Genomic DNA, 20,425 nt, shown 5'->3' with positions numbered 1-20,425 from the left:
GTATGTTTGCATATTTGCTTTAAAAACAATGGTGTGGATATTTAAAAACTGCTAAGGCGAGCTTATTTTACTTTATGCATTTGCTGTCCCCATTGCCCTCCATCTCCTCACCAGAAGTTTTACTTATTGGTTTATAATCTAATTAACGAACTGTGTGCCCATGTCCAAACTTATTCTCTGCCTCCAGTTTTGTTTATGTCGAACAGCCTAGATGAATCAAGGAAAAAAATAAAGCTGTTAGGTGAAAATGGTTTTTAGATTGGTGACATTTTATATATAGAATGCTTGCATATGGGCAGCATGTAAATGAATACTTAATGTGGGAATGTATGAATACTAGTTCTGTCTTAGCACTGTAGATCACAGCAAGCAGAGCCCGAGGTTTTCGCTGTATGAAAGATGCCGATTTTGTGATAGTAATATACTTTATATTTTATAGCATTTAAACATTTGCAGCATACCTTAATATATACAAGCATTTGTTATTTTTCGCCTTAGTTCTGCAAGATAACCAGGCAAAGGATTATCTGCATGGTGTAGATGAGATTGTTGAGACTCGAAGAGATTAAATGGGGGGGTCCACTCAGTGGAAAATGACTAGTTAGGGATAGTTTCTGTTCAAATCCAGGGCTCCTAGCCCTCAGTAAAATACTCTTTCCATTTATTCTTTACTTGGGAAATTATTTCTAAGGCTGGTGCCCGGGTGCTTAGTTTGAGTCTTGGTAATAAGGTCAGTCATGTGTTCTTCTTAATCTCCTCGTAAGGCAAAGGCCTCTGGAAATGGACCAGGTAGGACAAAATAAACATATGTGTCCTTGCCAGTCTCTGTTTGCTTTGTGGCCACGTGCCAGGGGGGAGAGAGAAGACAGTACGCATGCATCTCTGCTGCTTTTCTTAGCTTTGAACTCTGGCAGAGAAACCAGAGGTGAATTACAAAGTGTTGATTCCATTCCCTTGATGATTCATAGGGTTGAACAAGTGGAATTCAACTTTGTATGAGTGATAGAGTTCTTTGGTTTGGTTCGTTTTGGTCTGGGGCTGGAAGAACTCACTGTGGGATCTGAGCCTTCAGGGGAGCGTCTTTCCTCACCCGGGTCAACTGTGGCTTCGAGGGAGCCTGCCGCGTCCAGCAGAGGATTGCTCACTGTTTCTTCAGGTTTTACATAAAACTTCACTGGAAGGAAGTGTGACCGTAATAGTGCAAAGAAACGAGAATTGGGTTCTGGCTTCTAAATCTCTTTAGAGGAGGTTGTCCATGTATTGACCACTGATGACTTGACTTTGATAAACTTTTTTTTTTTTTGGTGGTGGTGGTGGTGGTTAGAAGCACAGAATTGCAGATTTCATCTCTGGTAGGTCTCCTGACACTTTGATGCATGGTGGTGCTATCCCTGAATGGAGCTTAAATACTTCAGGGCTACTTTCTGACTGGGTGAAGGGGTGTATAAAATGACGACGTATGAGAGAGTATTAACAGAAAGGCACACTTTGATTTACTGATATTGGCTCTGTGCCTTCTCGTTGGATTGATATGCTGTCTAATATATCTGCAATGGATTTTTTTAAACTGACTTGAGCAAAATAAAAGGGCTTGTGTAGCTACTTGAAAGTGGCCCTTAAAAGTAGTGGTCTCTGTGTTGGATGTTTTCACAATTCTTGGTTATGTTACATGTGAGAGTCAAATTATGACTTACTTGTTGGAGGCAAGCAGCCGTAAACATTATGGACTGCCTTGCAGCTGCTTCTCTGCATGGTTCTTGATCTCCTATTTTAGATCATGGACACGTGGTACTTGGAGGAAGTAAGGGACAAGTACTTGTTTTTCCTGTTCTTATAATTATTTTTTATTGTGGCAAAAAGATACATAGCATGAAAATTACCATTCTAAGTGTACAGTGCAATAATGTTAAGTATAATTACATTGTTGTACATCCAGTCGCCAGAACTTTTTGATTTTGTGAAACTAAAACCCTGTACCCATTACATAAGAATTCTCCATTTCCCTCTCCCCCCAACCCTTGACACGCACCATTCTCCTCTCTGTTTTTATGAATTAGACTACTCTACATACCTCGTATACTGGAGAAGGCAATGGCACCCCACTCCAGTACTCTTGCCTGGAAAATCCCATGGACCGAGGAGCCTGGTAGGCTGCAGTCCATGGGGTTGCTAAGAGTCGGGCACGACTGAGCGACTTCACTTTCACTTTTCACTTTCATGCATTGGAGAAGGAAATGGCAACCCACTTAAGTACTCTTGCCTGGAGAATCCCAGGGATGGGGGAGCCTAGTGGGCTGCCGTCTACGGGGTCACACAGAGTCGGACACGACTGAAGCGACTTAGCAGCAGTAGCAGCAGCAGCTGATACCTCGTATAAGTGGGATGATACAGTATTTGTCCTTCTGTGACTGACTTATTTCACTGAGCACAGTGTCCTCAAGGCTCATCCATGTTGTGGCATGTGTCAGAATTCCCCTCCTTTTTAAGGCTGAGTAACATTCCGTTGTTCTTTCAGACTAGGCGCCAGACCGAAGGATTGTAGATGACTTTTTCTGTGTAGAGATAGACTGGGGAGGTAGAGTTATTATTACTTCAGCCTTAAAGAGTACAGCTCAATCGCCAGTATATTCACCTTGTCCTGCCACCATCATCACTACTGTCCATTCCGAAAACTTTTTTCTCATCCCAAGCTGAAACTTTGTGTCCATTGAACAGGAAGTCCCCATCCCCACCTCTCCCCAGCCACTCTTCTGTTTTCTGTCTGTGAATTTGACTGTAGTTTTAGGTTCCTCCTGTAAGCGTAATCACACAATATATGTCTTTTTGCAACTGGCTTATTTCACATAGCCTAATATTTTCAAGATTTAGTCTTGGGAATTTTGAGGACCACTTTGCAGATGCAAAATTGATTTGTGGTTTCACTTTGGAGAATATGGGCTGTCTTACAAATAGCTGTTTCTCGAAAAGGAGTAAAAACAATGGTTCATACTTGCATAGAATTGGGATGAGATGAGATTTCTGTTTTCATGGGCTTCCTTACAAGTGTTAGTGTCTCTTGTATTTTCTTAAGTTTCTTGCTATAACATACTTTCAGAACCTTAGCTGTTATGGGCTCTCTGTTTATAATTGTCAGCTGTTTTCATAGGTGCTCACTGATGGTAACATAGTGTTTGTAGGTGCCATTTTTATTCTTTGCTTTCCTCACTATTGTAATTATTTTCCGTACACACACACATACTTTTGCATCATCCCAGTTACGCTTACCACGTGCACGTGTGCTACGTTGCTTCAGTCGTGTCTGACTCTTTGATGCCCCGTGGACTGTAGCTGCCAGGCTCCGCTGTCCATGGGATTCTCTGGGCAAGAGTACTGGAGTGGGTTGCCGTTTCCTCCTCCAGAGGAAGCTTCCTGATCCAGGGATAGAACCTGTATCTCCTGTGTCTCCTGCATTGAAGGCAGATTCTTTACTGGCTGAGCTGTCTGGGAAGTTACACACTTAGCACATTTAGACTTTAAAGTAATTCTTGTCTTTAAAATTGTTATGTCTAAGACTTCTCTGGTGATCCAGTGGTTAAGACTCTGCCCTTCCAATGCAGAGGGTACAGGTTTGATGCCTGGTCAGGGAACTCAGATCATACATGCTGTGTGATGTGACCTAAAAAAGAAAAAATTGTTATGTCTTTATTCTTTTTTTTCTTCTTGCCTACTTCTCATCTGTTTATACTTAATCCATTTCCCTAAAACTATCAGAGGAATAATTCTGTATTATTTTTTCCTCTTGAGAATAATTTTTTATCATTATATTTGGTGGAAAGTTTTGTTAAAATTCAGAGCAACGGGTTGAGAATCTTGGGTTGGAACACAAGGCATTTTGGATTTCTTCAGATATTGCAGGTCCTCCCAAGTGATATGGATATGTACTGATTATAAAAGGATTAGAATATGGAATTTATAAATGATAAATGATCAAGGATCTTACGCTATTTATAAACAGGGAAGTTGTATTTATATAGTCTTATATGGAGATTATTGGAGGAATGCAAAGGAGCTGTTAGGTCACTGAGTTCCTTCTGACCAATTCAGGGGGACTTTCTCAGGTAAGCTCTTAGCCTTATAGTGAAATGGGATGCTACAGCATGATCTGTTTGGAGAACTGGTCTGAGTCATGTGTTGGTGTCCCAGTGATAAAATAGGTTGGGATGCAAAATAGTGAGGAAGTTACTCAGCAGAAGCAGAAGAGTTAGAATCAAATTGATAAAAATCAGATAAACGGAAGTTTGTGTGAGCTGGTTAGTCTGAAATGTGAACAGAAATGAATGTGCTGCTGCTGCTGCTGCTGCTTAGTCGCTTCAGTCGTATCCGACTCTGTGCGACCCTATGAACTGCAGCCCGCCAGGCTCCTCTGTCCATGGGATTCTGTAGGCAAGAATGAAAACTGGAGTGGGTTGCCATGCCCTCCTCCAGGGGAGCTTCCCGACCCAGGGATTGAACCTGGGTCTCCTGCATTGCAGGCAGATTCTTTACTGAATGAGCCACGAAATGAATGAATGAAATAAAGCCCAAGAAATGAATGTAAGGTCTGCTAAATGAGAGTCAGGATGCTTGAAAGAAGATTATGTTTCCTTAAGGGAAAGAGGGAAGGACTGATAGAAGCATAGCCAGAGACAAATGGACAACTCTTAGTGATAATACATATGGAAAACACAGGATTTAGCCACTGATCGAATATACTGAATACCGGCACCAAAATGTCAGTGATCGCCTATGAAAATTAAACAGAGACGAGAGAAGCAGACAAAGGAGAAGGATTGGATTGGAAGAAAAAACTTTTGTTTCTGACATGGGGTGTTTGAGGGAGTGATGGAGCATCCAAGTGGAGATTTTCTTAGTTGCTGGAAATGTGAGAGTTTGATTATAAAGAGATGTCTGAATGCTATCAAAACATATCTAGTAATTATCAACGTCTAGTTAGCCCCTTTAGTAGGATTAGTAGGATTATGCTGATAAGGAAGGTAAGAGTGTGTTTCTCAGAGAGCCAGTTTTTATTCTGAAAGTTCTTGGTCGTAGATGTTACATTTGATCCCAACCAGCCTTATTATGAATACATCCTGTTGGCTGTGAGAACTGGGTGAGAACACGTGCCCGATGAGCAGATTTCCAATACACAATTCAGTACACTGAACGATCCAGAGCCTGGGGTTCCATATCCCTGCATCCAGCCAACTTTGAACCAACGATATTTGGAAAGAAACTAGTGTGGAGATTCCTTAAAAAACTGGAAATAGAACTGCCTTATGATCCAGCAATCCCACTGCTGGGCATACACACTGAGGAAACCAGAAGGGAAAGAGACACGTGTACCCCAATGTTCATCGCAGCACTGTTTATAATAGCCAGGACATGGAAGCAACCTAGATGCCCATCAGCAGATGAATGGATAAGAAAGCTGTGGTACATATACACAATGGAGTATTACTCAGCCATTAAAAAGAATACATTTGAATCAGTTCTAATGAGATGGATAAACCTGGAACCTATTATACAGAGTGAAGTAAGCCAGAAAGAAAAACACCAATACAGTATACTAACACATACATATGGAATTTAGAAAGATGGTAACAATAACCCTGTGTACGAGACAGCAAAAGAGACACCGATGTATAGATCAATCTTATGGACTCTGTGGGAGAGGGAGAGGGTGGGGAGATTTGGGAGAATGGCATTGAAACATGTATAATATCATGTATGAAACGAGTCGCCAGTCCAGGTTCGATGCACGGTACTGGATGCTTGGGGCTGGTGCACTGGGACGACCCAGAGGGAGGGTAGGGGAGGGAGGAGGGAGGAGGGTTCAGGATGGGGAACGCGGGTATACCTGTGGTGGATTCATTTTGATATTTGGCAAAAGTAATACAATATTGTAAGTTAAAAAAAAAAAAAAAGAAGTACAGAAGAAAAAAAAAGAAAGAAAAAAAAATGTCAGAAAGTTCCGAAAATTTGCAGCACTCTTGACAACCATTTCCACAGTATTTGTATCATATTCACAACAATTTATGTAACATTGACATTATACTAGTTGTTATAAGTAATCTAGAGATGATTTGAAGTATATGTGAGGATATGGGTAGGTTATATGGGTTATATGCAAATTAGGCCCTTTGATATAAGGAAGGGACTTGAGCATCTGTGGATTTTTGCTACCCAGGGGGAGAGGCCCTGGAACCAATCCCGTGAGGATACAGAGCGATCACTGTATTGCGAACAGGAAGTCATTAACTTGGGTGTGTGTTCGTGAACAGGAACTTTCCATAAGGGTATATGCTGAGAGCAGAGAAGACAATGGCACCCCACTCCAGTACTCTTGCTTGGAAAATCCCATGGACGGAGGAGCCTGTTAGGCTGCAGTCCATGGGGTCGCCAAGAGTCGGACACAACTGAGCAACTTCACTTTCACTTTTCACTTTCATGCATTGGAGAAGGAAATGGCAGCCCACTCGAGTGTTCTTGCCTGGAGAATCCCAGGGACGGGGGAGCCTGGTGGGCTGCCATCTACGGGGTCCCACAGAGTCGGACATGACTGAAGTGACTTAGCATAGTATAGCATAGCATACACTGAGAGACCAAATGAATGAGGTGGCAGCTCACACCAGAGGCAGAGAAGATCTCTCAGGGAAGGGAGGTGGTGGTGATAGGAATCCTAGGACTAAGTTGTGCTTCTGGGGGGAAAAGAGAAGGTATTACTTAAGGAGCCAGTTGATAAAGGGATAATCCAAGAGGCAACTGTAGAAGGATAACTGAGATAACACCAGAGGAAGAAAATGATTGCTTATGATGACAGACAAGGAAGGATTTTGTCAAACTTAGTAAATTTAAGAACTCAGAACTTATTGCAGATGTTTTAAGTTTCTTACACATGTTTCCTTGCCTGTTCTCCACAAGGACTCTAGGAGGTAGGCACTGTTACTATTTCCTTTCAGGAATTCTGCATTTCAGAGAGTTCTTAGGCCCGGCCAGTCCTGTACTCCTCTCCCGCCCAGCCAGTACTACTCGGGAGGCAGGCGTCAGAGGCATCACCTGCTTTGGAGCACTGTAGGTAATTAACTGTTCCTTTTCCCTGCTTTATTTCCCAGGTCACAAGGCACTTAAAGCACTGTTGAGGTCATTGGTAGATCTCCAGGAAGAGTTGCTTTTCCAGTACCCAGACACTAGGTATCTCGTAGATGGGACAAAACCCAAAGCAGAAAGGTAAGGAGGAATGGAACTATGGAATCTGTCTTTTCATCTGAATATTTTCCCACTGTTTATAAAGTCAGGTCCTTCCAGAAGATATCAGACTTCTTAATGTTAGTAAACTATTAATAGAAAGAGCCTCTCACATTTAATTGGTAGCCAGGATGGCATATAAATTGGAAATTATCTTTTGGATTTTTATGTGTAGTTGTGCCTAATTGTGTTTGTGCATGTGTGCATGCTCAGTCGCTAGGTTGTGTCCAACTTTTTTGTGACCCCGTGGACTGTAGCCTGACAGGCTTCTCTGTCCATGGGATTCTGCAGGCAAGAATCCTGGAGTGGGTTGCCATTCCCTCCTCCAAGGGATCTTCCCAACCCAGGGATCAACCTGTGTCTCCTGCATTGCAGGTGTATTCTTCACCACTGAGCCACCTAGGGAGCCCAGTTACCTTTGTAAGCTTCTGCAAAAAACTTGCCTCTGGGGGTAGGGGGCTGCACCTCTCGGCTTGTGGGATCTTAGTTCCTCGACTAAGGATCAAACCCAGAGCCCTGGCAGTGAGATCACTGAGGCTTAACCACTGGACCACTAGGGAATTCCCCAAACTTGCCTTGTTTTTTAGATCTAGTGAAATTATTGGTGAAAGCACATTTTTAGTATGAATGCTTAATTGATGTTTACGAAGCCCTTTGTTGCCCATACATGGAATTGCCAGTTGCAACCATCGACTTTTTAGTAAGGGAAGAGGCAGTTATTTTGACTGGTGGAAACCTTTTGGAAAATAGCAGAATAAACTTTTTTTTCCCTTCCTGAAATGATCACACCTGATGAAGGGTCACCCGCCTCCTTGACCTCTCCCTCTGGCTGAGCCTGCTGCAAGTGATACCTGCCTGTTGTTTTCCGTTGCACTTCTCTTCCGCTCCACTCCTTTCCACTGAGTTAGTTTGAAGGACAGAGGAGAGGAGCTCTCTTGTAGGAAGCACTTCCTGTGTGTTGGGGTCGGCAGTCCATAGAGTGCAGCTGGTTCTAACTGGAGGCTACGTTCTCAGGCGGTTGAGGGCATTGCAGTCTAGCTTGGGTTCTGTGGCCTATCGCTTTGAGTTTTCTTCACATTCTGCTTCTCTTCATTTGGTTCAACTAATACTATTCAGCTTTCCCGAACAATTGGTTACAGAGAGACATATTCCCCTTATTGATTTGGGGATTAAGGTCATAAAAGTATGATTATGTGTTTAATTTTTAAAGACCCTGCTATAACAGTATAGGCCTGGTTCATGTGCATTTCTAATAATGTTTTTAACAACCTCATTTACTTTTATGGTTTTCTTACCTTTTAAAAATATTTTTGAAACCACCTATTTTTATGTTTATTTGAAAAAGTACAGAAGTTTTTGTTTGACTGTGTGAATGCTCTCTTACAACAGAAAAAAGCCATACTCTTTAAAAAAAAAATTTTTTTTTAAATTTATTTGTTTGGCTGCGTGGGATCTTTAGTTGCCACACGTGGTATCAAGTTCCCTGACCAGGTATCGAACCTGGGCCCCCTGCTTTGGGAGCACAGTCTTAGCCACTGGGCCACCAGGGAATACTCCTGACTGCACATGGGCCTAGGTTTTACTCAGGTAACGTTTATTTACATTGGATTCTTACTGGGTTTTCCAGTGAAGAGATTTCCAGTGATGATGAAGAGCTCGTAGAGAAGAAGAAGCCGCAGAGGAGGGCCCCGACAAAGAGGAAGCTGGAGACGGAGGACTACCCCAGCTTCATGGCGAAGCGCTTCGCCGACTTCACCATCTATAGGAACCGCACGCTCCAGAAGTGGCACGATAAGACCAAGCTGGCTTCTGGAAAACTGGGGAAGGCAAGCGTGGGTGCCTGTGTGTGTGTGTATGTGAGTGTGTGAGGCAGGTCGTGGCAACCTGAAGCGGCTGTGAGAAATGGGAGCTACAGCTCCCTTATATGGATGATGCCTTGATGTGGTAGTCATCCGTCATCTCTGTGGAAAAATTTACTGAACTCCTACCACTGAGGTTTATACCATTCAGGCGTGGGTTTTCAACTTTATTAGTAAGGAGTGTTTTAAGTCTAGAAATGGTGGCCTTGTAAGTGTTGGAAAAACAAAATACCTTAAAGAAACAGATTTTACCACAATTAATATTAAAGGAGCAGAAGTTAATCTCTGTGTATAGGAAAGAAATGTGACCTGCTTAAGACTAATTTTTAGTTTTTTTCTGAGAACAATCACAGCCATTCACCCACTCAGCCTTTAACCGAAAGCCCCTCCTGGAAAGAGGATTGTCTGTTTCTCTGCTGACACAGAAAGATATAGAAACCAACGTCACTGGCTTCTGCAGAGACTTTGCGCGTTATCTGACACTGGTTGATATTGTTGCAGGGTTTTGGTGCCTTTGAACGCTCAATCTTGACTCAGATCGATCATATTCTGATGGACAAAGAAAGATTACTTCGAAGGACACAGACCAAGCGTTCTGTCTACAGAGTTCTTGGCAAACCTGAGCCAGCAGTCCAGCCTGTCCCGGAGAGTCTGCCAGGGCAGCCGGTAAGGACTCTGATGCATGGTGATTACGGGAGCAGTTCCTAAAGGAGGCTAATTAACTGGACGATCTGCTCACCTCCTTGTAGGTATTCCTTGGGGTATAAGAAATAAACGAAAGAAAGGGGGGAAAAAAGCACTGCTTTGTTTGAGAAACTGAGATGATGTCAGAGGGGAAAGTTTTTAAAAAATGAAGCCACTGGGGCACAGTTCTTGAGGTGCTAGACTACTGTGTTACCCCTTTGCCTGGCAAAGAAATAAAGCCACTCTTTTTCCTAAACAAAAAATAATAATGAATAAAGCTATTATTAACTTGTGTATAGCCTTCTCTTAATTTTGAGTTTGATATGAGTCTGGTCATGGAAGCATTTGTAATTCAGTTTTTAAAATTCAGTTTTAAAGCTTCTTCTTTAGAAGCACTAATATTGAGTTGAGTGTGTACTTTAGACTTTCCTTTGCATGTTTATATGCTCCAGGAAAGGATCCAGAATTGGAAGAGGCAGATTCTTCTGTCTAAAGGAAACTCTTTTATTTATAATAGAAATATATACTTAATATGTATTTCTTAAGTTCAGAAGAATTTTAAATGAAAAGTAAAATTCCCCTAGTCTGAAAATTCCACTCCTTAGGTTTAACCAATGTTCATAGTTGTAACAAGCTTTTAGGTATTTTCTACACACACACACACACACATAACACATAATGCATTCATAAAAATACGGTTTTTGGAACTTTCCTCTTGGCCCAGTGGTTAAGACCCCATGCTCCCAATGCAGTGGGCATGGGTTCAGTCCCTGGTTGGGGAACTAAGATCCCACATAGCCTGCACGGCATGGCCAAAAAAACAAAAAAAAATTGTCTATTTTTTTTTTAACTAAATGGGATGGATATATATGTGTGTATAAATATATAAGTTATACATACAATCTTACAGCTTTCTAAATTATTCTAGATATTTTTCCAGGCTGTTACGTAGAGATCTACCTCATTTTTTCTAATGGCTAGAGTATTCCATTGTATGGATGTGTGCTAGAATTTATTTGAACAGTGGATATTTATGTTTTCTCTAGTTTTAGAAACAGTACTATAAGAAACATTCCTGAGCATTTATATGCTTTTGTTTTTATGTGAACATGTGGATACACTTTTAGAAGTGGAAATATTAAGGAGAATATGCATTTTAAATTCTGATAGATGTTGTAAAATTGCCTCAAAAAGGCTGCTGTATTTTCCGTTACTGAAGATTGCCTGTTTTGGAGATGAAAAATGATGTTTTTTCATCTCAATTTGCTTGTATTAGAATGAGATTAAATATATTTTCATATAACCATTGAGTATTTGTGTTTTTTCTGTCAAGTGCCTATTAATGTTTTGCCCATTTTTCAACAGCATTATTTTTGTTCTTTAATTGTGAGAGCTCTTTATATCTTAAGGAAGATAGTGGTTTTACTGTTCTACACATTCTTTATAGTCACTGCATTACTTTGTTAACCTCATTGGGATTCACTTTTTCCTTCTCGCTGATGTAGGAGATCCTTCCTGAGGCCCCTGCCAATGCCCACCTGAAGGACTTGGATGAAGAAATCTTTGATGATGATGACTTTTATCACCAGGTATGATTTTTACACTCTTTTCTTTTGTTATAAATCAGGCTTTAGCATTTTAAGACACCTGATAGAATTCTCTGACCTAAAGGTAGCTATCTTACCTTAGAAGGATAGAGTCAGACAGGGTTTCTGAACATGTACTCAGAATCGACTTGCTGTGTAGTTCTAGATGTGTTACTTTGGTTTTATATTTTTCCTCCTGAAATGAAAATAGCTACAGCTTCTTTGTTAGTTGTTACAGAGTGTAAGTTACTGTAGAACAGTTTCAGTGTCTTTGCATCAGGTGACTTATTTTCTCTCAGCCACTTTTGATGATGTTCCTGGAGGATTTATTTTTTGTTTGGTTTCTTGTCCTGTTACTAGCAGGTAAGGACATGGGGTTGAAAGTCCAGGATCCCAGAATTCTTGAATTGTGCTTCTGCTTCTGTCATATTACATCTCTTCTCTTAAAACTTCCTTGTGTGTGTGCATGTTCAAATCAGTTAGGTACATATTGAGGTTGCCTGCCACTGTTGATTATAATAATAGTGTAGTGCTTTGAAAACAGAAGGAATTGCTAGAGGTTGAAATCTAGTCCAGTTCTCAGTGTCTCCTCACAGTCATTCCCCCTGTTCTTGCTCTGCCCCTGCCATCTGCTGTCGTGCTGATCTTTCTGATGACGGTTGTACCATCTAGGTAGACTAAAATCTGGGCTAGTCTAAAGAACTAAAATAATTTCCTCTAATCCTGGGTCTCTTATCAGTCATACATCTTAATGAAACGTGCTGTAGGCTGTCCCCTCTCTAGCTCTGGAGAGTCAGGGATGCTGTTCAGTTTTGGTTGAGTCATTATTTGTCACAATGATCCTTGTTAACTTTTATGGAAGACTTTTCAAATGCTTGTTGGGGGTGTAGCTGTAATGATGGTCCTGTGTAGTATATGGAAGTATGAAGGAAGGAACACAGGAAAACTACACTGTGAAGAAAGTAGAAAAAGTGATTCTGTATTGAGGAAACCTCTGGTTTTGCCCTAAAAAAGAGAGAGAGAGATTTTAAAATTAATCTTGCTGTTCACTCTCACTCTGATGTTCCATAAAATTATTGCTGTGCATCTTAAAAGTAATGATGGGAGGGTGGAGGCAAGAGGATTGGTGTGTGGCCCCAGGTGTTCCCAGTCAGAGGTCTTGATTCTTTTTTCCTTTTTTTCTATTATAATGTCCATTTGTCAGAAGAGTGGGGAACTCTGTTTTGCTCTAGACTGTCTAAGAGAGTACCCGACATGGGATACTAATGCTGTGTGAATGTGTGAGATCATGGGAGACAATCCAAAATGTTCCAGTCTTCATTAATTGAAGTGTACATTGTTCGATAGAAAGTGCATCATAAATTAAATAGACCTAATGAAATAAACTGAAATTACTGGGGGAAGCTGCTTCCACTGGCAATCCTTAGTCTGAAAGATTTTTTTTTTTTTGGCCTGGAGGTCTGCTTAAAAAGAAATAGCATTACTTGATTGGCCCTTCATCCCAATTAATAATTTTAACTTCGATAAATTCTGATTTCAGTTATGACTAGTCACATCTTCGCTTTTCCCCTTGCTGGTTAATTGGGGTGCTGGGGTTAATCTAAATTAAAACTTAAACTAATAGAGGTCAGCGAAGCAGCTGAAACACCTGAGTGAAACAAATGGGGCTGCCAGGCACAACTTTATCTTGGCTGTTTCCCAAGAGGGAAGTGGCAGCAAATTGGAGTTGTTTCAGCCTTCTGTAAAGGTGAATGATGGGTGACACTTGTGAATGTACAGCATCTCCGGAAGCATTCCAGATTGCTTTGCTGCCGCACCAACTGCTGCCATCCACGCACAGTCAGTAGGAGCTGGACCAGTTGCCAACATCTGGCAGCACAGCAAGGAATGGGTGCAAGGCTTGAAGCCCCGCAGATTCTAAATATGGTGCTTAGAAGTGTGCAGGCTTTAATCACTTACCACTCTTTGGCAGCAGGCTACGACAGCTTATCCCAGCCTCGTACATCACAGTCGACATCTGCTGAGCCGCCAGGCAGCTGCACATTCATTTTCTTTTCTTGCCTTTTCTCTTTGCCTCCTATTCCTCTTCTTCTTCGAACTACCCCCCTACTTCCCCTCCCCCCAACCCCATCCCCCGCCTGCCTTCAGTTTTCCTCCCCCTCCCCCAATATGCTTCTTGGGAGAGATGATCTGTAAAGATTACCGCTTCATTGTGTGCAAGTAATTGTGGTGATGCCAGGCCCTTGACAGACACAACGTAGCACCTGTTCTGCTGACCTGGTTAATTTCTTCTGTTGAGTGGGATTTACCAGAGATTGGAGCTGAAGCCAATTCAATGATAAGGCTAAAGAAAATGGCTGTATGTTTCCTGTCACCTCCCAATTAAATTGGCTTCATAAAGTGCTTTCCTTTATTTGTCAGGGTAGTAAGCCTGAGCTAAGTGTTGCATTCAGAAGTGGTACAATGTATTATAATGGGCTGTGAGTTTTCATTTGTGTTTTTTGATGCGGTGGGTTGTTTGGAAGAGCTTGGTGGTGAATATAATAACGTTTCGCCTTTTTTTTTTTTAACCATACTTGAAGCCAGACTCTTTGGGTCCATGTTTTGTAAGGAAGAGATTATAGCCACATTGAATTTTAATGTTTCATTGTAAGGGTTTAAAGGCTTACTTGGTTAAGTCATGTGTCTCGAGGCTGTGTAAATGGCCCTCACCACTGAGAATGGTGTTTAGGGTCAGAATACACACACTCTCACTCTCTTTGTTTCATAATGGGCCTTAAATCACTACAACTTAAAAAATATGTCTGTGTTATTTAATAAAGGTACATGAGAGTGTGTATGTGTATGTATAAGCAAATACATATGGAGTAGGGAGAGGACTGGAGAGTATCAGATACTGTAATGGTACTTCTTTTGAGCTGAAAAGAACCTCACAATAATGAGTCCCTGAGACATTAAGTAACTTACTGAAAGTCACATACTAGTACTCGATCCAAGATTTTTTAGGCCAAGCCCTGTTCTTCCCATATCTTTGTTTCTTAAATATTTCATTTGTGAGCCACAGGAAGACTTCACTATAGTATTATGCTTTTCGTTTTGTAAATAACTGAGCTTCATTTTCTTAGAACCAGAAGAAACATTATGTTGTGTTAGAAAGTAATTTTTTTCTCCCTTTGAAGGCAAATGATTTATTGAACTCCTGGTTTCTTAACAATTTTAATGAAAACAATTAACCTTCTAGTTGTGTTCCTGATTTGTTTGGAGTTGCTGAAAGCTCGGAGTGTGCCCAGTGGTGACGATTTTAGGAGGGAAACTGTTGACAGGCTTCAAACGTTGCTGAGTTCTCACTTGCTGGTGGGATCAGCTCCCATCTGGCTCAGGTGTTGTTAGAGTTCATCCCTAGAGATTATTTCATAAAATATGAAGGTTACAAATGACCATGAAGGAAGGGCCATGTTTTCAGTGTCTGTTGTTCATTTTCATGATCCCGTTTGCAACTTTTTTTTTTTTTGACATTAAGTGCTTTTAAGGTTGGAGAAGACTATGGCACCCCACTCGAGTACTTTTGCCTAGAAAATCCCATGGATGGAGGAGCCTGGTAGGCTGCAGTCATGGGGTTGCTAGAGTCGGACACGACTGAGTGACTTCACTTTACTTTTCACTTTCATGCATTGGAGAAGGAAATGGCAGCCCACTCCAGTGTTCTTGCCTAGAGAATCCCAGGGACGGGGAAGCCTGGTGGGCTGCTGTCTACAGGGTTGCACAGAGTTGGACATGACTGAAGAGACTTAGCAGCAGCAGCTTTTAAGATATGTTGTCTATATTGCCATTTAAAGTTGATTTTTGACTCGATAGGCCTGAGTTCTCAAAGAACGGAGGAAGGACTAATGTTTACTGAACACTAGTAACGTGCCAGTTCCTGGACTGATTAGACAGGTACTTGACTCATGTCTTCATTTCATCCTCCCAGGATTCCCAGGTTGAGCTATGACTGTACTCAGCAATAAGCTATAAAGTGACTATAAAGTGACTGAGTTTTTTTTAAAGCATTAAAAAAATTTTTTTTTTTAAATTATTGCTGCCCACAGGCTTTCTCTAGTTGCAGTGAGCGGGAGCTGCTCCCCAGTTGTGGTGTGTGGACTCCTCGCGGTGGCGCCTGGTATGGAGCACAGGCTCTGAGTGTACAGGCTTCAGCTGCGGCGTGTGGCCCCTGGAGCATGGCCTCGCTGGCGGTGGCGCCCTGGCAAGTGACTGGGTTTGTTCTTTTCATAGCCGAGACCTCAAATTAGTTTCTTGTCACCTCGTGAGGTATTTTGCTCTGAAAGGACTAATTGAGCTTAGATATTGACGGGTCGATACCTGGATTTCTGAGGGTTCATTAGGGTTTCATATGTTGCTTCTAACTCTGTTTAGTTTTGATTTGGTTTGTCCTGTCACTTTGAATTTAACCAAGAGCAGCTGGAGAAAGACATAATAGATTCTGTTCTTTTGATGACCACTTTGATGGGTTAAATTTTTCCTTTCATCTGCCATCAGGACATGTCTATAGCTGACCCTGCCACATGCTGGACATATGTGTCTAAGACATTTGATAATGTCATAAACAAGTAATTACTAATTCAGTGAACTATTAAAAGTCGATAATGTTAAGAAATAGAGAAGAGGCAAGCTTTCTGACATGGTTTACTTCAGTTAAATTGGTGAGTGATTAATATGGATGGCTGATAGGGTAGCTTTAATTGTATGCATTTAGATTGTAGTGTGAATAAGGGATGTGTAAGGCCATTCCTATGGTTAACGGCCATACAGTGTTCTTGTTGGCATGTGTCTTTCCAGTGGTTCGGTTGATGGCTGAGAATATGCTTTAAAGTCTGATTGGAACCTACTCCTTTTAATTTGTTGCTGGAAAACAGATCTGTTCAGAGCAGTATTTCATTTTTAGTTTGACTTTGAGATGTTGCTGCTATTTGAGATGTGGATAGTGTTTCTTAAAAGTTTGATAAAATTTATTACATGTATATCTTCTTGGTGACTTTAGAGAGGATGTATATATGAAGTGCATAATTTTGAAAACTGAAATTATGGCTGAAGTTAGAGCAGAGAGTTAATCAGTTAGGTTTCTTAAGATGTAATAAAGGAGTTGAAAAAACAAACCCCAAACCAATATCAATGTCTAATTAAACCCCAGTTTTAATAATTACAAGATTATGTTTTGAATCTATACAAGAATTTTATTTGAGATACATTCTAGTTTCTGTGTTTCCATTGTCTGTCTGTCAGTGTTTAGTCCCAAAGATAGTATCAATATTGGCATTTGATAGCTAGTGTGGGCTTGCTATTATGGAGCCTGCACACACAAAAGCCACATTTTAAATGCAAGGTCGAGAAATTTCATCAAACAGCAGCGTCAAGGGAAGGCACACACGCCTGGCCCTCATTTCTTTCAGTTCTCTTGCTTTAAAAAAACACCGGAGCATGACTTTGGTTCTACTGCTTCGTGTAGACAAAGGTAAAACCTCAGAACAAAGCCTAAAACAGGCTCCATTTGATGGAGCCAGCTAGGAAAGAAAGAAGAATTGGCCTCAAACCATTGAAGAAACTTTTCAAATGCAAGTGGTCCCGTGGTAGTTTACTAGGCAAATATGTGGCCAAAATTGCCTTTTCTATACTCATGTTAAACCCAGTGTGAGCTGGTTAAGTGTTAGACACAGGATTCCAGCAGTGTTTGAGTAGACTCCAGCGAAGAGTTTGGCACTTTAGAAAGGGGGCACTACCTGTTCACCAAACTGGGCCTGGTGTCGTCTTGTTTTTGAATTATATTCAGTGTATGTAGCTCCTTAAAGCTTTACTGTAAAAGTAAATTATAGGGACAGTGACTTAGCATAAAAGGGGAAGTTAATAAACAGCTTTAAAAATTATGTGTATTGTAGATCTAGCATAGAACCTAATTGCTCTGAAGTTAGATAGTGTCTCTGAAAATTGTCCATTCCAAACTGTCTTTATACTGGAGCCTAGGGGACTAGGGTAGGATCGTCTCGTCTTTAGACACTTAAATCCAGGTGGTGTTAGTCCCTGTTTGATTTTCTTATTTCTTATTCACTTACGTGTGGCTGCCCTGGGTCTTGGCTGCGGTGCATGGCTTCTCATTCAGCGGCTTCTCCAGTTGTGGGGCCGCGGGGTCTGGTGTGGGGGCTTTAGTAGCTGCAGCATGCCGGCTCAGTAGTTGTGGCGCATGGGTTTAGTTGCTCTGAGGCATGTGGGATCTTCCCCGACCAGGGATTGAACCTGTGTCCCTTGAATTGGCAGGCAGATTCTTGACCACCAGCGAAGTCCTGACTTGCTAGCATATTACGCTGCCTTTTGACCTGACACACTTAAAAGTCCATTTGAGTGTTTTCTTTTCAGATTCATAACTGTTTAGGAAACTGAAGATCCAGAATATTTGTTCATACTGTGACAGTTCACACGTGTCACTTTCATGCGGTTATGGGCTTCTTTCACTAATTGCTATACCAGATGCTGGTTTTACAAAGACTAATAAGACAAACCCCTGCCCGAGGAATTTGTCATCTAATGAGAGCAAAAGTGAAAGTGTTAGTCACTCAGTCATGTCTGACTGTTTACGACCCCATGGACTGTAGCCCGCCAGGTTCCTCTGCAGGCAGGAATACAAGAGTGGGTAGCCATTCCCTTCTCCAGCGGATCTTCCCAACCCAGGGATCGAACCTGGGTCTCCTGCATTGCAGGTGGATTCTTTAAGGTCTGAGCCAGCAGGGGGAGTCCTAACAAGAGCAGAATTCTCAATTTTGTAGTCAGATAGCTCCTCTTTCAGAGTATGACTTTAATAAAATTTAAATGAAGAAAATAAATGGTGCACGAGAGCAATCAGGTCCTTGATATGAAAACATACATGTAGCTAAGACTGAGCTCCCAATGCAGGGGGCCTGGGTTCGATCCCCGGTCAGAGAACTAGATCCTACATGCCGAACTAAGAGTTCACATTTCGCAACTAAAATTCCTTCATGCCACAGCTAAGACCTGGCACAGCCAAATAAATAAATAATGTTTAAACAAAACCAAACCATGTAGTTCTGTAGTGCTGTCTTATCACAAATGTGCCTCACATACTTGTTGGCACACAGGTTTTTCTCTCAACAGACTCCTAATTCCTAAAGTCATGTCTCAGTAACTTGTAAAAGACCCTAAGACATGCTGTTAGATATAAACTCTGAATAATATTATAAATTCACTATTTTCCAAGAATTTAGTGATTTTTAGAAGCCAGTATTGCAAATCTGATATCCACTGAAACTTATTTCAGGTTAGAGAAGCCTTCAGGGAGATACTGCTTTGGGAAAGATCCCTGATCTTCCCCTTGCTTACAGAAAGTAATAATAAAACCTTCCTGCTCCCGGCCGGGGGTGAAGGGGAGAGCATTCAGGTTGGTGATGGGTACTTAAAGGTTCGTTTTGCCATAGTCTACCTCTGTGTATTTTTTTTTAATTTTCTGTAATAAAAAGTTGAGAAGAAAAGTCTTTCAGATTTCTTTCTTCCTTCCATTAATTGATTCAGCAAATATGTGAATATCAACTATGTATTTATCGAGTAACTGTTGCTCTAGGCTGTGCTATCTGATGCAGTAGCCACTGGCCACATGTAGCTATTTAAATTTCAGTTGTAGCTAATTAATTAAAATAAAGTTGAAAATTCAGTCTGTCAGTCATGCTAGTCACATATCAAGAGCTGTAGCCACATATGCTAGGGGCTATTGTGCTGGACAATGCAAATAGCGAACATTTACATCATCACAGAGGCTTCCCAGGTGGCTCATTGGTAAAGAATCCACCTGCCAATACCAGAGACTTGGGTTCAATCCCTGGGTCAGAAAGTGCCCCAGGAGAAGGAAATGCCAACCCACTCTAGTATTGTTGCCTGGGAAATCCCATGGACAGAGGATCCTGGCAGGCCACAGTCCTTGGGGTCACAAACAGTCAGACAGGACTGAGCACACACATACACATATCATCACAGAAAGGTCTGTTGGAGCTCTGTGAGGGGCTGAAACAAAGCAAAGGCCTGCCCTCTGTCTTAGAAACATTCATTCAGTCTTAGAAACAGGATGATACTGCAGTGGAAAACAGTGAAACTGGGTATGGATGAAGGGGCCTAGGACAGGGACGGGATGGTTACTGTTTTCAGGTAGGATGGTCGGGAGATTCAGTGATACTTGAGCAGAGCCCTGAGGGCAGTGCACACCAGACCATGAAAGTTCTGGGGGGAAAGGGAATGGCGAGTGCAAAGGCTCCAAGGCCCTGCCGAGGCTAGTGTGTTCTAGGGAATAGGGAGGCCTGTACCCCCGGGGTGGGGTAGGTAAGAAAGAGTGGGATAGGAAAGCCATAAGTCAGAGCCGTAATGGGAGGCCAGGTCCTGAAGGAGCTTGTAGGCCATCCTAAGGCTTTGGCTTTCACTAGGAAGCCACTGAAGAGTTTTGAACAGAGGAGTCACATGATTGGACTAATATTTTTGACGCATCACTCTGATGTGTTGAGAATCAATTCTAAGGAGGCAGGGTGGCAAGCAGGAAACAGGAGGCTCTCATGATAGTCCGGGCAAGAGATGGCGGTAGCTGGGACTGCGATGTTTTAGAGGGAGTGCTGACAAGTGGCTGGACTCTGAATTTATGCTGAAAGTTGGACTGATGGGTTTGGCTGATGGATTGTGTGTGCAGTGTGGGAAGAGAGGGATCCAGGATGACTTTAGGGATTTTGGTCTGAGCAGTTGGATGGATGAAATTGCTATTTACTGAACTGGGGACAAACAGTGTGAGAGAAGCTAGTTTGGAGAAGGAATTGGAACTCAGCTTCGGTTACACTAGATTCCACACCCAGCCCCACCCCGACCACATGGACCTATGCTGACTTTAATTATTTTTATTCCAAATTGGTTATATTAAGATATCACTGAAGTAGTCATAGGGAATTGTTGAGGAGGTAGTTATGTATATAATTTTGGAGTTCATGAAGAGGTCTGAAC

General features: G+C 41.7%; 1 protein-coding gene across 3 annotated transcripts in view; it reads left to right on the top strand.

Annotated features, from left to right (window-relative positions):
* Positions 1–20,425, top strand: part of AATF (apoptosis antagonizing transcription factor) — a 108,020-nt gene that overhangs the window by 35,777 nt on the left and 51,818 nt on the right. For all 3 annotated transcript variants that reach the window (XR_011468060.1, XM_070390515.1, XM_070390516.1), the window contains exons 5-8: positions 7,131–7,245; positions 8,891–9,089; positions 9,624–9,788; positions 11,312–11,395. Coding sequence is in view for 2 of the 3 variants with exons in the window: in XM_070390515.1 (XP_070246616.1) it covers positions 7,131–7,245; positions 8,891–9,089; positions 9,624–9,788; positions 11,312–11,395 (563 nt within the window). In the remaining variant the exon portion in view is untranslated. The remainder of the gene's footprint in view (positions 1–7,130; positions 7,246–8,890; positions 9,090–9,623; positions 9,789–11,311; positions 11,396–20,425) is intronic.

This window comes from Bos mutus, chromosome 19 (assembly GCF_027580195.1).
Source record: "Bos mutus isolate GX-2022 chromosome 19, NWIPB_WYAK_1.1, whole genome shotgun sequence".
Taxonomy (NCBI): domain Eukaryota; kingdom Metazoa; phylum Chordata; class Mammalia; order Artiodactyla; family Bovidae; genus Bos; species Bos mutus.
This window is presented reverse-complemented; position numbering and strand designations above follow the sequence as displayed.